The sequence below is a fragment of the Hypomesus nipponensis genome, chromosome 8, assembly GCF_054491055.1.
Source record: "Hypomesus nipponensis isolate SF chromosome 8, ASM5449105v1, whole genome shotgun sequence".
Lineage (NCBI taxonomy): Eukaryota > Metazoa > Chordata > Actinopteri > Osmeriformes > Osmeridae > Hypomesus > Hypomesus nipponensis.
The window spans coordinates 12,436,660-12,450,081 of NC_140368.1; the positions used below are offsets into that span (position 1 = coordinate 12,436,660).

Below are 13,422 nucleotides of genomic sequence, written 5' to 3' on the forward strand. Positions count from 1 at the left end.
TTCAGCAGACATGGCCTGCAGTGCGTTCCTGCTACTAGGACGTGGTCTCTCTGAGCGGGGGACGGGGGGGGGGACGACTACGAGGCCTTAATCCAGCAGGGACGTACCTTTTCTGAGAGGACTGGCGACCCGGAGAGGACGCCAGCGAGAAGTTTGCTTTCTTCTTGCTCTCGGGTCTGGTCGACGCCTCCTCCGACATCTCCAGGCCCGCGCTCTTCTTGGATTTCTTGTTTTCGCCTTCCCTGTAACGACCCCCGAAAATGAAGAGCCACGATCTCCCCTCCCCCTTTTATCTATGGCGCACAATTGGTATTCATCTCGCATTGTTACAACCTCAAATTGCGGGGGGGGGGGGGGGGTGAGAGTGATTCGTGGGCTTTTACAGCCGTTCAGACACTTTTATCGTGGGCCAGTGACTGCTCAATTGGGGGACACTTATCATATGGGACAGCTGCAACAGATCAGATCCTGCTCAATCTATATCTCAATCAAAGCCCATGTGCGATGGATCACTGCTGTGCTCCGGGAGACGTCTCCCCAAGACGTCTGCCCCTAATCGAGCGGAGGGCTCCTTTTCAGGCAGTGAACACAGCCATTAACTTTGATCGCCGTATAATCAGGAATATTTGTGCTTTCCCTCAAATTTACAAGCCGTATATAACCATCTCTTTATAGTGTGTGACTGCTGGCACAACGTGGAGGAGACACACAGCGAACAGACGGACAGCTCTGGACTCCAGCATCAACCCCAGTCTTAAAAGCTCGTCTACTGGACCCCGGAGAGAGGCCTGCCCCGCACGGTGCGTGGTGGCGTCGCGATATTTCAAAAGACATCCAGGGAGTGGAATTATCACATACTCATGAGGGGGAGAGAGGCCGAGATTCTTCCATTTCAAAGATGGTTCTAATTTCTTTTTGCCGCCTGGCTTGTTCGGCGAAAGCTGTTGTCTCCCCTTCTCATGCACATTCTTTGCCTGATGCTCGTAAGACCTCTGGGGTTGGCCTTGTTCCTCCGCATCAACCGATTCCACATGTTGGGTCTGTTGTGTTGACGGAGGTTCTTCTCGAACTGCAAAGTCCTGTTGAGGTATAAAAAAAAAGGGAGAGAGAGAAAAAGAATAGGGAAAGAAGTGAGGAAAAAAGGACCTCTCTCAATTTGCACCGAAATGCTAGCAGTGAAATATACAATAAATTTGGGTTGTAAAAATTATATGGACTTGGGTCGTTAAAAAGTTCTTCCTCTAAATGATTGTTCTTTTTAACAAAAGGTCCTCGGTCCTTTCGTTTTTCTTTCAAGTCATAAGGCATATTTTCCACGGTACATCTGACATGTTGCCTCTTTGGTCTTTCTATGAGGGACACATCACACACTGGTGACTGAGAGGGTGTCTACTCTCTCAGACTAAGAAGATTCACGTTAAAACTAATCAGGCCTCTGAAACGGTATCAGTGACTGTTGTTTATGAAAGCCGCCTTTCTCAACGGGAATATGGCAGACTAACAAATCGGCCTTTATTGGGTGGGGGGTGAACAGAATAACACATTCCCAATATCCCCACCCCCCCATCCAACTCCCCCAACCCCCCCCCCCCCCTCCCATTAATTGGCTGAACAATATCAAAAGTTTATTGTTTCTTTACATTCCTCGTGCTAAAACCTTGCAACTTGGCACAGAGAGACTAGAGCCTTTGTGTCACTATTATTCAGAGATGATTTTTCACGTTTTTGAAGGTCTCATTCCCAACTTTACTACCTGCGTAAGAATGCCAACAAAACACATATGAATGGTTTGCAGGCAGGAACGTTTTTAATCACAGACACCTGTTTGGGTAAAAAATAGCTTGGACCAACGGTCTCTATAAGCTCCATTTTATATATATATATTTTTTTTTTGCTTTAGGGGCAGGGAAAAGGAATTAGCATGGGGTGTTCACACAGACGAATGCCCAGCAGGCTTGGTCACTTTACAAAGGCTTGTTTGTCGTAAAACCAGGAGTGACCTGCTGTTGGAGCAAAGTGGGCCAATTCAGTCCTCCTACGCCAGTCAGTTTGTTGGTGTCCAACTCCCCCCCCTTTTCCAAATCTACCTGACAAATCACAAGTGTTAACGCAGGACAGAACCTTCCAGAACAGATGGCAACGCTACTGCACAAAGCCCAGGCCTAGTACAGGGACAGCTCCCAGGCTTCAGAGCCTCCAGCAGCTCTGCAGATTTCCTCATATTTCTCGACAACAAACATTTTTTACGACGGGGGACTTTCAATGATTGGCACTCGACTGTGTCTCCCATTCGTCTTATTCCAAACCCTTGCCGGGTACTAAAACTCCAAATATATACATGTGCTTAGGCTGACTGGTATCTAATTACTGGATTCACAAAGATGGAAAATCTGAAGTGCAGCAAATCTGTCAGTTATGGAGAAGTAAAGCAGCTATGGTACACCAGTGGGGGATGTCATACTCACTGAAAGATCTGAATGACACCAATCCTAAAGAACAGAGCTCGAATTTTAGAACCCGTTCCTTGCATCCAAACGCGAAAGCAAGTCCAATTTCTAATCACGCATGTGTGTGTCACTCCAACACTTAAACTGAGATGTTGAGTCTGCCTCCTCTGATTCAGATCTCTTCCACTCGGGCTATTTTGCTTATTCGATTGAACATGTCTGATCTAATAAAACGCGGAGGGGAGAGAAAAAAAACCCTGTTGTACTTCTTCCCGATGGACAACAACAGATAAGTTCAGAGATTGGCGCTGTATTGTTTTTGGCTGTGACCTGCGGTGCTCATGTTGAATTAGACCACTGACTTGGTGTACTTGACCTGACAGCGCAGCAACTCCTTTCGGAGGCCACTCAAAAGGGATTTGGATCCACGAGCACGAGTCTTGTCGAATGCCTGAGAGGTTAGCATGACTTTGTGCACTGGAGGCCTCCTTGCACCACTGCATTGCAATCAGTCACATTAGGCGCGTTCGACATGGGCTGACTTCAAGCAGCGCCGCAGCCGGTTGCAGGCGGCTGCCTTGAATCTGAGAATGCCATTGGCTGCTTAATAAAGTCAGCCGGGCTGCAGGCGGCTGCAAACGACGCCGGCGCTGCATGAGGTCGAACGCACCGAATGTCTGTGCTCGGCGATCGGGTTCACATAAGTCAGCGATTCGCCGCGTTCCGAAATGTACGTAGCGCATGTCTTTGTGGCAGTGAGGGGGGGGAGGAATATCTTGTGAATCAACAAAGAACGCTATCGTCCATCCCGACTACATGCTATGTCCGACACAGTAACTTCAAAGGAGAAAGGGCTTTTTTACGGCCTCTGTCCATCATCTTCAGACAGCTCGACTCAGGGCACGGCTCCTCACACGGGACTCGTAAAACATTAAAGCCTGGATGTCCGGCTTTTTACACGGCTAAGCCTGGCACTACTCATCAGGTTAATAAAGCCTTCACTTACCCCCCGCCCCCCCCCCCCCCTCCCCCTCCCGCCACTCCAAACCCATCTCTCTCTGTGCCAGCCTGGGTTCGATCGCCTCCACTGTGCGGCACACGCTGACCAGCCACAATCTGTCCGAAAGCTACGAGGCTTATTATGTCAAAATGAGTCGCCTTATGCATACCAGGGGCAGTGAATGTCCCGGTAACGTTCTAACATATGGATGGAAAATCCTGTATGGGGACCAATTTGACCCTGACCTGTCAAAGTGTTGTGATTTTGTGCTGGAATCACCAACATGAGCAAGTGCTGTTGGCACTGGTGTCTGGGGTCTGCAGCATCATCCTAGAACAATCTGCGTAACTTATTTACACCATATTATTCAGACGTTGCCTCTTAATCCTTTAAAAAATATCAATCTTTGCAAAACATAAAAGAACACATGTCTCAATTGAATCTCATTTTCATGACAGTACATGAGAGCAGAATTAAGCACTGTCAATGGGTAGCACACAACAAAAGGTTGAATCATGATGTTGTGAAAAGGCCTCACCAAGTTGTTAGCAGAACAAATCAGGGAATAAGGTAACACTGCTGTTATTGACTGACTCCCTCCAGACGTTATAGTGTAAGAAACTTGGGTGAAAATACCCCAAAAATAATACAGGGAAAAAAGTTTTTCGAATGATACACACATTTTCCCCCTACATCTTGAAGCCATTATTTGAGTGATTTGTTAATTCATCAAATCACTTAAGCAGGAAACAGCACTACTGAATGAATCACTGATGTTTCAAAGCACACATGACTGTGTGTGTGTGCGCGTGTGTGTGTGTTTGTGTGTGTGAGAAAGTAACTGGGTTGTTTTTCAGACCGTGGTGATCTGGAATACTGGCCAGTGATGCACGGCTTCAGAGAGTTCTCTATGTGACAACCAGACACGAGCTCACATGTGCGTACGAGAACAGACGCTGATTTCACAATCCTTACTCACTCGCCTGTACGTAACGCTGTGTCATCCACAATCAGTTCAACGCGTCATTTTTTGTTCCACCACCACCGGCAAAGAAGAGGCTTTTAAAGAGAACAGCAATTGCAGTTGTCTGACACGGGGAATGTCATCCTCATTTACTGTCGTCTGCTGCTATTTTGAAAGGTCAAAGGTTGCTCATGCGGAGAAGGGCGGTCTTTGTATTGAGCAGCCAATGGGAGCTGTGAGGCGGGCTTTACTGTACCTGCGTGTTAATGTTCTCAGCAAAATGGGGAGAGCGGCTTTTCAGAAGAGTTACAAGGTCCCGATACACGTCACTGCTTCTGTCATAAGCATTCTCCTCTCCTTCCCGCTTTATACCCTGTAAAGAGAATTAAAGATCAGTACCGATTCACATGATGTCACGGGGAGATTCCGAACGAATGAGGTCCTAAAGCCGCCACACTACCGATATCTTCGACCACCTTATCTTCAGCTGTAGCTTTCTCTGATTCAATGCCGTGGACTACTACACATTTAAAAAAAAAACTGTTTCAGACTGTATGTCTGTCCCAAACGGAACGGTTTCCAGGTGAAGAAACAGCGAGACAGGAAGCCTCGGCTAGTCCATGACTGAGAGAGTGAGAGATGCCGTGGCAGGCAAAATGTTCTCTTATGATTAATTGCGCACACGTTGAAGTTCGTGGGTAGCTCTAAACATTCAACCAAGGCCAAATTTGGAATCCATCCATGCGACTGAAGGCCTGGGTGAAGTGATTCACTTTTCAGTGACACTTACCTAATGTTTTGGAAACTTCAGGGCCGTCATTAGTTAAAGCCCATTTAAAAAGCATTGTTTATGTCGCCCTGGTATTTCCCATATTGATGTTTGTTAGCAATGTCAGCTGCACTGTTACATTTACAAAGTTACGTATGAAGAAACCAAATCCGGTTGTTTGAACCCGATTTCATAGCATTGGCTCAGCGATATCCTCTTCCTTGCTTGCCCAACGCTACTTTTCACGGGTCCGCAAAGCGACTCGTCAACATTGTATTGGGTGAGGAACAGTGTTGAGTCCTCTCCACATCCTCACCCCGTTGAGGAAGACTCCGGTCGTGCCGCAGGTCACGTACAGAGGCTCTGAGTCGCAGGGCGCGACGAGAAGGTAGCAGATCTCCCCATGCACCTGTCTCCAGGGGGGGGCGCGCCAGCCGTTGGTGAACTCATAGTCTACACACACACACACATACAGAAAAAGACGGACTCTCAGGCCAGAATCACAGAGGAATTTGACCGCATCTACAGACCGTGAGCAATGGGATTCCATCATTAAGCGAGCGCACCATACGAAATCAGGTCACATCGCAATTTCGATTTCTTTCTTATTCCCTCGCAGGGAGGAGAGGGAGACAGGAAAGAAGGGGGGGGGGGAATAAAGTTCCACAGGTTCAAGGAGTGCAGTAGCATCACGCAGAGAGAGGGAGAAATCAGGGCGAGAGGCCTTGCTGCCAGGGAGAATGACAGATTGTTCCTCCTCACAGTGCAGGTTCCTGAAGACAGCCCAGGTTAGAAGCGGGGTGATTTTTCGCCGACTTATAAATCCTCCTCTAAAAAACAGGCTGCCCTGTGACAAGCCGCCAAAGTTGAAATCGTCCCCGATATCTCAGGTCGGAGAATGAGCATATTTGTATAGAAGGTTTCAATTTTCCCTTGGTGTACTGGGACACATTTCTCAAAAGGCAACATTTATCACTATGGGGTGTGGGGGGGCTCTTCCCCCTTGACGGTTAATTATGAAGGCAATGTAAATCTACTGCATTGAGGCGAGCGAAGCAAGTGATTGATGTCTCAGAAAACTGAAATCTGACAGATGTAATGACTTCCATGTTTTGCGGGGGTACAACACAGACATTTTTATATTTTTGGTGTACCCAGCATTAGGCCTAATAGCAATCGCTTTCTTGCAACCGAGAGTGAAATGTGAAGATAATTCAAACCTGATGTGTATTGAACAGACTTCAACACCCTTTTCTCCCCTCCAGTGCAGAAGCGTTTCAACAGCTCGACATCCTTCTTAACGGCGGCGGCGGCGGCGGCGGGGCCGAGTCCAGCCTCCCTGTGCGAGGGGAAAAGACGGGGAAAAACAAAACAGAACAAACAGACGATTCATCTCACTCGTCCGCCTCCTCCGTCTCCCGGGGGAACCTGCTTCCAATCAGAGCCCTTCGCGCGCCCCGGGCCCCCGTGCGCCACTCATCGGAGAGGAGCGAGGGGGAAGGTTGATATATTACGGAAGAACTGGTGCAACACCGAGGGAGAGGAGGGAGAGGAGGGAGAGGAGGGAGAGGAGGGAAGCGGCTCTACCCACTGGGAGACGTGTTCCAGGGAGCTGCGGAGGAGCTGGGTGTCCAGCTGCCGGAGCAGGGAGAGCAGCATGACCCCGGTCTCCTGGGCCTGGTCCCCTTTGTCCACCTTCTCCAGGGGAACGGAGGAGTCCTCGCCCGCCAAGCTCTCGCCGAGGATCTTCACCACGGGGTTTCTGTTGGCTGGTGGGAGGAAGAGCCAACACTGTGAGAGGACGGTCATGTGTGTCGATTGACAATAACGAGATTGTTTTGACATGCTGTAAGGTGCATCACCCAAATTCCTTGACGCACAGACTCAAATATTGGGGTTGATTATATTTAGCTTTCCCAGTGACCGATTTGCTTACAGTACACCCTCAGTGACATTTCAAAGTAGGTTTTTTCAACCGCGACATGGTTTTCTTTGATTTGTGATCATCAGAAAATGTGTCAATAGTTTGAACCTTGTCAAATAGTGAACATAATCACGTCTGTCTATTAAGTGCAAGCATACGAAAACAAGGACGACAAGCACATTGTGTCTGTGGCTTTTGGTAGTCAGCAAACACGGACTACTTAAGATGCAAATGGTGTTCACGTCTTATCCTGTGGTTCCATGCCTTTACCTTCTAAACCAGCTCTGACCTCTTTCAGCCCCTTATCTTTTGCTAACTGGACTATTCTAGAAAGCTGCCCAAAGCTGCACACGGAGATGGAGGGAGGAGAGAGCTGCAAGAGAGGACGTCCGTCCTTGTCCTTCTCCAGGGACTCCACTTTGGGTCCACTGTGGAAAGAATGATGACACATTCAAAACCCTGATGTTACATAATAGCAGCACGGGTATCATTTTTATCAGTTAAATCGAATGCACTTTTAAGTACGTTATGCTAAAAAAAAAAGAATAACGTGCAAATGCTACAGAGAAAGTACTTAGCAATTGCATGCTGAAAGCTGATATGTTTAACTGAAGCTTAATGGAAATTATGTTATACACATCAGTCTTGCAGTTACTTGTGGACACAATGACAGCATCCCGAGAACCATTGCAAGCACACAAGTCCGCATGATGATTACCGGATGGTGTACTCTGTTTTGAAATCAGATGCCTCTAACGAGCTGTTCCACTGCAAAGGCTCCTTGAACACATGATTTGCCTCCCGAGGGTGTCTAGAGCTGAACTGTTCCACAAAGCTCAGGATGTCTTTCAGCAAGGACTCGTTCATTGGGGTACTCTCCAGTTTGACAGTCCCTGAACTTGCTGTCGTCCACTGTGCTGCTCTGGTCAGTGCAACCCCCATGACAAGTTGTCACCTGCTGACAAACTGGATGTTTGATAGTTACAAGTCAAGCTTGCAATTAGATAGTCTACTTTAGTACTGGCTAGCAAAATGTATAGCTAGCTGGCTAATGTGGCCATCGGATGTGTCTTTCAAATTTAGAAGACACTGCCAGTGTTTCTAATGTTTTAGTTTATTGATTTCATATCTACAGTAGCATGTATTTCAAAAGTTAGTTCCTTACTCATTAGTTCGTAAACTTACCTAGTATGTCCAAAAGTGTTTTTTATTTGTTGCTAGAACAAATAACTCCTACTTGCTAACTAGGTAGGTAGCTAACCTTTTAGCAAGGAATCCGTTTGTGAGTTGCTATGGAAACGACCTCGCGACTGCCAGCAAAGTCTCCAGTTGCTAGGACACGCTTTAACAACTACGGGGGAGCTGGGTCAAAAAGTACAACCTACTGAAAACGCAAACGTATTTTTGGTCTATCGCTGCGCTGCCATATGCCTCAATTGGGATAATTAATTATCAAAATAGGATGCTCAAATCGTTTTAGATTCGTTATGTTTTCTATACTTTGCTTAAAATCATATGCCATGTGTTCGTTTTAGTTTGTCCACTTAACCACGCCTTTAAGAGCCTCTTTGGGCTTCCTCTCCGTCATGGTGCTGCTGTATGGTTTGGCAGTGTTTTTGGAGGCAAACATTTCTCTTGCTGAAAACAGTCTGTTTGTCCAGCATACCCACTAAAGCTCTGCAAAGGTCATTCAGTTCAGTGTAAATCAGAGTTATTGACAGGTCAGACCCTTATACTGTTTTGTTGTATTTTGTTTTTATAGTGTTTGACATCAAACAGTGTTTTAATTCGTCTTGCAAAACAGAACGTTTAAAACACATGCTGTAAAAGACTTCAAATTTGTTGAGGACGATTATTTGAATGCCAGTGGCATATTCTCAATCAAGAATTTCCAGGAGAGTGAAAAGTAGGTCTGGCTATGCTTTAAGACATGACAGGTAAACACAATCAGCTGAAGTTGATTAAAAGTATCCAGTTGCATATTTTCCTTTTCAGGTTGATGCAATAGGAAAATAACCAGATAATTCCAGGGCTTTGATTGGGCAGCTATGTGATGAAGGAACCTACTCACTCAGGCCCATAAGAAGTGAACTGAGACAGTAAATGGGGCGAGAGAGAACAAGACCAAGCTCTCCCACCTTCGGCTGGGTTTCCAGGGGGAAGAAGACGAGAACCTAGAGGCTGTGATTTATAACTGCACAGGTCAGATGTGTTTTCATTTGATTTGAATCACGTCCTCTTTTGATGGTGGCTGAACAAACGACGCCGTTTGGGAAAATCAGTGAGTGTCTTATTGTCTATGATGCCTCCCTCCCTCCTTTTTCCCTCCCTCCTTTTATCTCTCCTTTCTCCCTCCCAAATACCCACCCTCCCTACCCACCCACCCACCCACCCACCTACCCACCTACCTCCCTCCCTCCCTCCTTTCCCCCTCCGTCCCTCCTTCCCTCCCTCCCTCCATGCATGCCTGCCTGCCACCCTTCCAGCCTGCCCAGCCTACCCATCTGCCAGTCTTCATACCTGCCATTGTGTTATCCCTCCCGTCTGCCTGGCTGCCTGTCTGTTTTCCTGCCTGCCTGTCTTCCTCCCTGCTTGCCTGCCCTGTCTTAGCATGACTCACTGGAATGACAACACGCACGCACACAGACAGCCCATTCCGTGGCCCATTAAAATCAAACCGATTTCCACCATCACCATGCGCTGCTTCACTCTTTACCCAATGACTCACAGAGCCAAGTTGATCCCGTCACCCTGTCTGCACGGCACAGCAGGTGGAATTGCGTCGTCCCTTTAACCGTTAAAGTAGGCCGGAGCCAGCCGGGCGGCTGAGAGTATAAATCAATCACGAGGGATTCTCAAGGGGAGGAAGCAGCAGCTCATCCCTAGGATCAAGAGAGATCATCCAGAGTGTTGTTGTTGTTACAAGGCCGGATTTACGAGTTCCCCTCTCCTTCGTTCTCCAGGTATTTCATTTGGAACCAGGGAGGACTTTCTAACTTGGGAACCAAGGAGGAGGCTGGCCTCCACAACGGGGCAGGCACCAACGCAAGACACAGTCGCCGAGTTCTGCCCGACGAGAGACAAACCGAGAGGAAGAGAGACCGAGAGAGAAGCCCCGGGCGAGCGAGAGTGAGGTAAAGAAAGAATGAAAAACAACCAGAGAATATTCAAGAAAAAAGTAAGAGAGAAAGGATAAATGAGGACTTTAATGTATGTAGCCCAAGGTCTCATTAGGAAGCCTAATTGCTGTTCACAGAAATGGTTAAATGGAACAGTCTGGAAGGACCAGATCCAGAGGCCTTCTTAGAACGTAAACAAATATAGCCTTGCGGTCCAGAGCACCTGCAGAGTCTTCGATGCACTTAGCCTTTAACTTAATACAGGATAATAAACATAGCCTGTGCTCCATGCTCCTGCCTCGACGCTTGAGTTGAACCGTTGATTGAAAAGCATGGAAACACACTGAGGACACGCACAGAAAGGGACCATGCCTTAAGCTTTTCAAATCAATCCGTTCACAGTGTACTCAAGCCTCCAAACACTCCATTAACGGCGACATTAAACGTACACAAAGAATGTGGGTGAGGAGCGGGAGTGATGAATTGGATGGACTACTGTTCCCGTTCTGTCATGGAGGTAGTCTAAAAACCGTATCTCCTTCATTCTCTTTTTTTTTTTCCTCCCAGCCATACGTCCTCAAACTCCAGATATCCCTGGTATTATTACAGGCCTAATGTCAAATACAGTTCAGTGGAGTTCAAGGCTGCGGTTGCAGAAGGGAAGGGAGCAGGGAGTGATCGAGGGGTGACACCAGTCACCATAATGAGCACCTGCAAGATCTGTCGTGCACATGTGCGTCGACGTTATCCAAAATAGAAAAGACTTAAACTGGGTCTAACAAGAGGAGAACATTACCACATCCCCTGTTTTAAAGGGCCGGGCTCTCTCCCTACAATCCGCTGGGTCTCTAAGGACAGAGTAAGGGGCAAACTCTATGAGAGCACTACTGCCTGACTGACTTATGATGAACAAGAGACTTGATGACCTGTCATATAACTTTCTTCCAGGGAGCAATTTACAGCACACATGTGCTACTTTGTAGAGTGGCCTTGACTCGAGTCGCCACTAACAAGGTTATCTTGTTCTTACCCCTCTCACCCAAACTCTGTTTTTTTTTTTATGACACATAAATGGCAACAGAATATGATCGTTATAGATAATTGCCCAGAATATGTTTCTTTGGGTTATTTTGCAGGTCACTGTCAAATGGAAAATTCATCCATGGTCTTCTCTCTATCCTGACAGATAGTGAGGGGGAAAAGGGGAGTAAAGAAAACAAGCCTTAACAATCTGTCAGTGACATAACCAGAGCTGGCATCTCATTGGCAGTCAAATTTGCCATGTGATTCACGGCTGCTATCATTGAATTGGAAAGATGGAGTTGAGCTTGTGGAGTCTGAGCTTTTGTTGGCCAGTGGATCATTCGGAAAGTGTCTTTTTCTGAAAGCTTGGCATGAAGGCCACCAAGAACGAAATATAGTTAAGTCCAATATATCTGCATTAAACTAGTTTAGTAAAGCAAGCAAAACCAGATACTGTTGCAAAGTTTTCTCTGTAACAATGAATATCATTGCTCGGGCTTGTTATGGACATAGACCTGTAATTGTGGTTTTCAAGTACTGCGCATGTATTTCTAGTTGTTGGTGCCAATGCTTTCTTTGGAGCAGACGGTTACTTGTCAAATATAGAAGAAAAACAAGATTTATGACCTTATGGATTCATGAGAAAACCACAATCTTGCATGTGCATGTATTAAAACATGAATGTATATTTAGATATTTGGTGGCACACACAAAAACCGAATTCCTTTCGTTAAAACATGCGGGGAATTTTACGGCAAGTTTTGTAAATTGCAGACAAAGCTAAGCTAGCACAGTAAACCTTAAAACATATCTTTTGGGAAATCATATCTTCATATGATTTATCAAAGAGTTGTGATGGATACACAGCCATGAGCAGAGCTTCACACGCTGGTATTTAGAGTAAACATTGAAAACATCCAACAGCAAGGTTTTCCTTATCTGTAAAACTGTCAAGAGGCAAATGTCAAAGAATCCTGAAAACGATCTCATCAGCTCATTGAAACACGCTGTCACTCAGTAGCTAATGACATCTAAAACCTAAACGGGAAGTGCCATGTGTTACTATGTGTGGCACTGAGGAGCCCCTCCCTGTGTGTATATTCACCAGCTCTTTCTCTCTCTCTTTATTTCTGTCTTTCTCTCTCTCAGGGGCAATTTCATCATTCGAATCCATTTCTGCCCCGACCAGACCAGTCCGCCTCAGCTGCCGAACATCAATCCAACCTCCCCCGGCCCTACCCCTACCCACCCCCCTCTCTCTTGCCTGAAGAATAGCAGCTGGTTCTACTATTTTAGTCGTTCAGTCCTCTTAAATAAAAACACAGATCTTCACTTTCTTTCTTCCTTCCCCTGGTCCCCCGCACCCTCCCCGCATCCCTCCCTTCCTCTATCTCTCACTGCGTAATTATTATTTTGAAAGTGCGGTCGGAGAAGCTGTCTGCCTTTTGGCAACGCCTCAATCGCTAACGCTCGAGAAGCGTTAATACAATTTGACTTTTGTTTTATAATCTCTCCTGGAAGAGAGCGAGGGCCTCTTTTTTTTTTTTTTTTTTTTTTGTTCATGTCTCAGGATGAACAGGCCGAGGCGCTGGCATGTGCAAAGCCGGGACAGAGAGGGAGGCGAGGGCGGAGGGAGGGCAAAGGGACGCGGAAAAAGGCAGGAACGGAAGGAACACCGCGAGTGAGGAGGGGGAGTACAGATGGCAAGGAAGGAGGGAAGAACCGGGGAAGGAAGCCGGAAGGGAGGAGAAGCAGGGGGGAAAGAAAGAGAGAGAGAGAGGCCGTGACAGGTAAGAAAGGGAAAAAGAAGAAGGCGAGATGACGGAGAGAGAAGCGGACGTCCACAAGGGTGGGGCTCTAGTCGCTCTTCCATCACTGGGAGAGAGTGCTTATGTTGTATGCGCTCCAGTGCTGGCATCGAAAGCGCCGTCAATGAGAGGCAGACAGATAGACAGCCAGACAGAGAGAAAGAGAGTGAGGGGGTGGAGAGCCCTCGGACAGGCGTATTACTCTTTGGAAATAATGAGTCGGTCTTGAAAAGTCACACGAGAAAACAAGACTTCCCTGCGAACAGACAAGCAACATTCACAAACATTAGTCTGGTCTGTCGTCTGCTCAGAGGCGGAACGTCGAAACGAGCGGCGTTGACGGAAGGATAGAGGGAGGGCGGTATCCC

At 47.0% G+C, this 13,422-nt stretch overlaps 1 protein-coding gene and 1 long non-coding RNA gene across 3 annotated transcripts in view; one reads left to right on the forward strand and one right to left on the reverse strand.

Annotated features, from left to right (window-relative positions):
• The window catches only part of LOC146275210 (homeobox protein Mohawk-like), a 71,514-nt gene extending 63,074 nt beyond the window's left edge, over positions 1 to 8,440 (reverse strand). Inside the window, exons 1-9 of one of the 2 annotated variants that reach the window (XM_084702885.1) lie at positions 8,290 to 8,440; positions 7,823 to 8,070; positions 7,375 to 7,532; positions 6,772 to 6,949; positions 6,401 to 6,519; positions 5,497 to 5,633; positions 4,668 to 4,784; positions 859 to 1,079; positions 108 to 242 (exon numbers count right to left, since the gene is read on the reverse strand). In XM_084702885.1, coding sequence (XP_084559011.1) covers positions 108 to 242; positions 859 to 1,079; positions 4,668 to 4,784; positions 5,497 to 5,633; positions 6,401 to 6,519; positions 6,772 to 6,949; positions 7,375 to 7,532; positions 7,823 to 8,046 — 1,289 coding nt within the window. In that variant the 5' untranslated portion in view covers positions 8,047 to 8,070; positions 8,290 to 8,440. The remainder of the gene's footprint in view (positions 1 to 107; positions 243 to 858; positions 1,080 to 4,667; positions 4,785 to 5,496; positions 5,634 to 6,400; positions 6,520 to 6,771; positions 6,950 to 7,374; positions 7,533 to 7,822; positions 8,071 to 8,289) is intronic. The other variant, XM_084702883.1, reaches the window with a different exon arrangement.
• An 18-nt stretch (positions 8,441 to 8,458) lies between these two features.
• LOC146275211 (uncharacterized) lies at positions 8,459 to 12,532 on the forward strand. The gene is made up of 4 exons (XR_014766292.1): positions 8,459 to 9,010; positions 9,100 to 9,306; positions 10,068 to 10,238; positions 12,396 to 12,532. It is a non-coding gene; the product is annotated as an uncharacterized LOC146275211 (long non-coding RNA).
• The last annotated feature ends 890 nt before the right edge of the window (positions 12,533 to 13,422 follow it).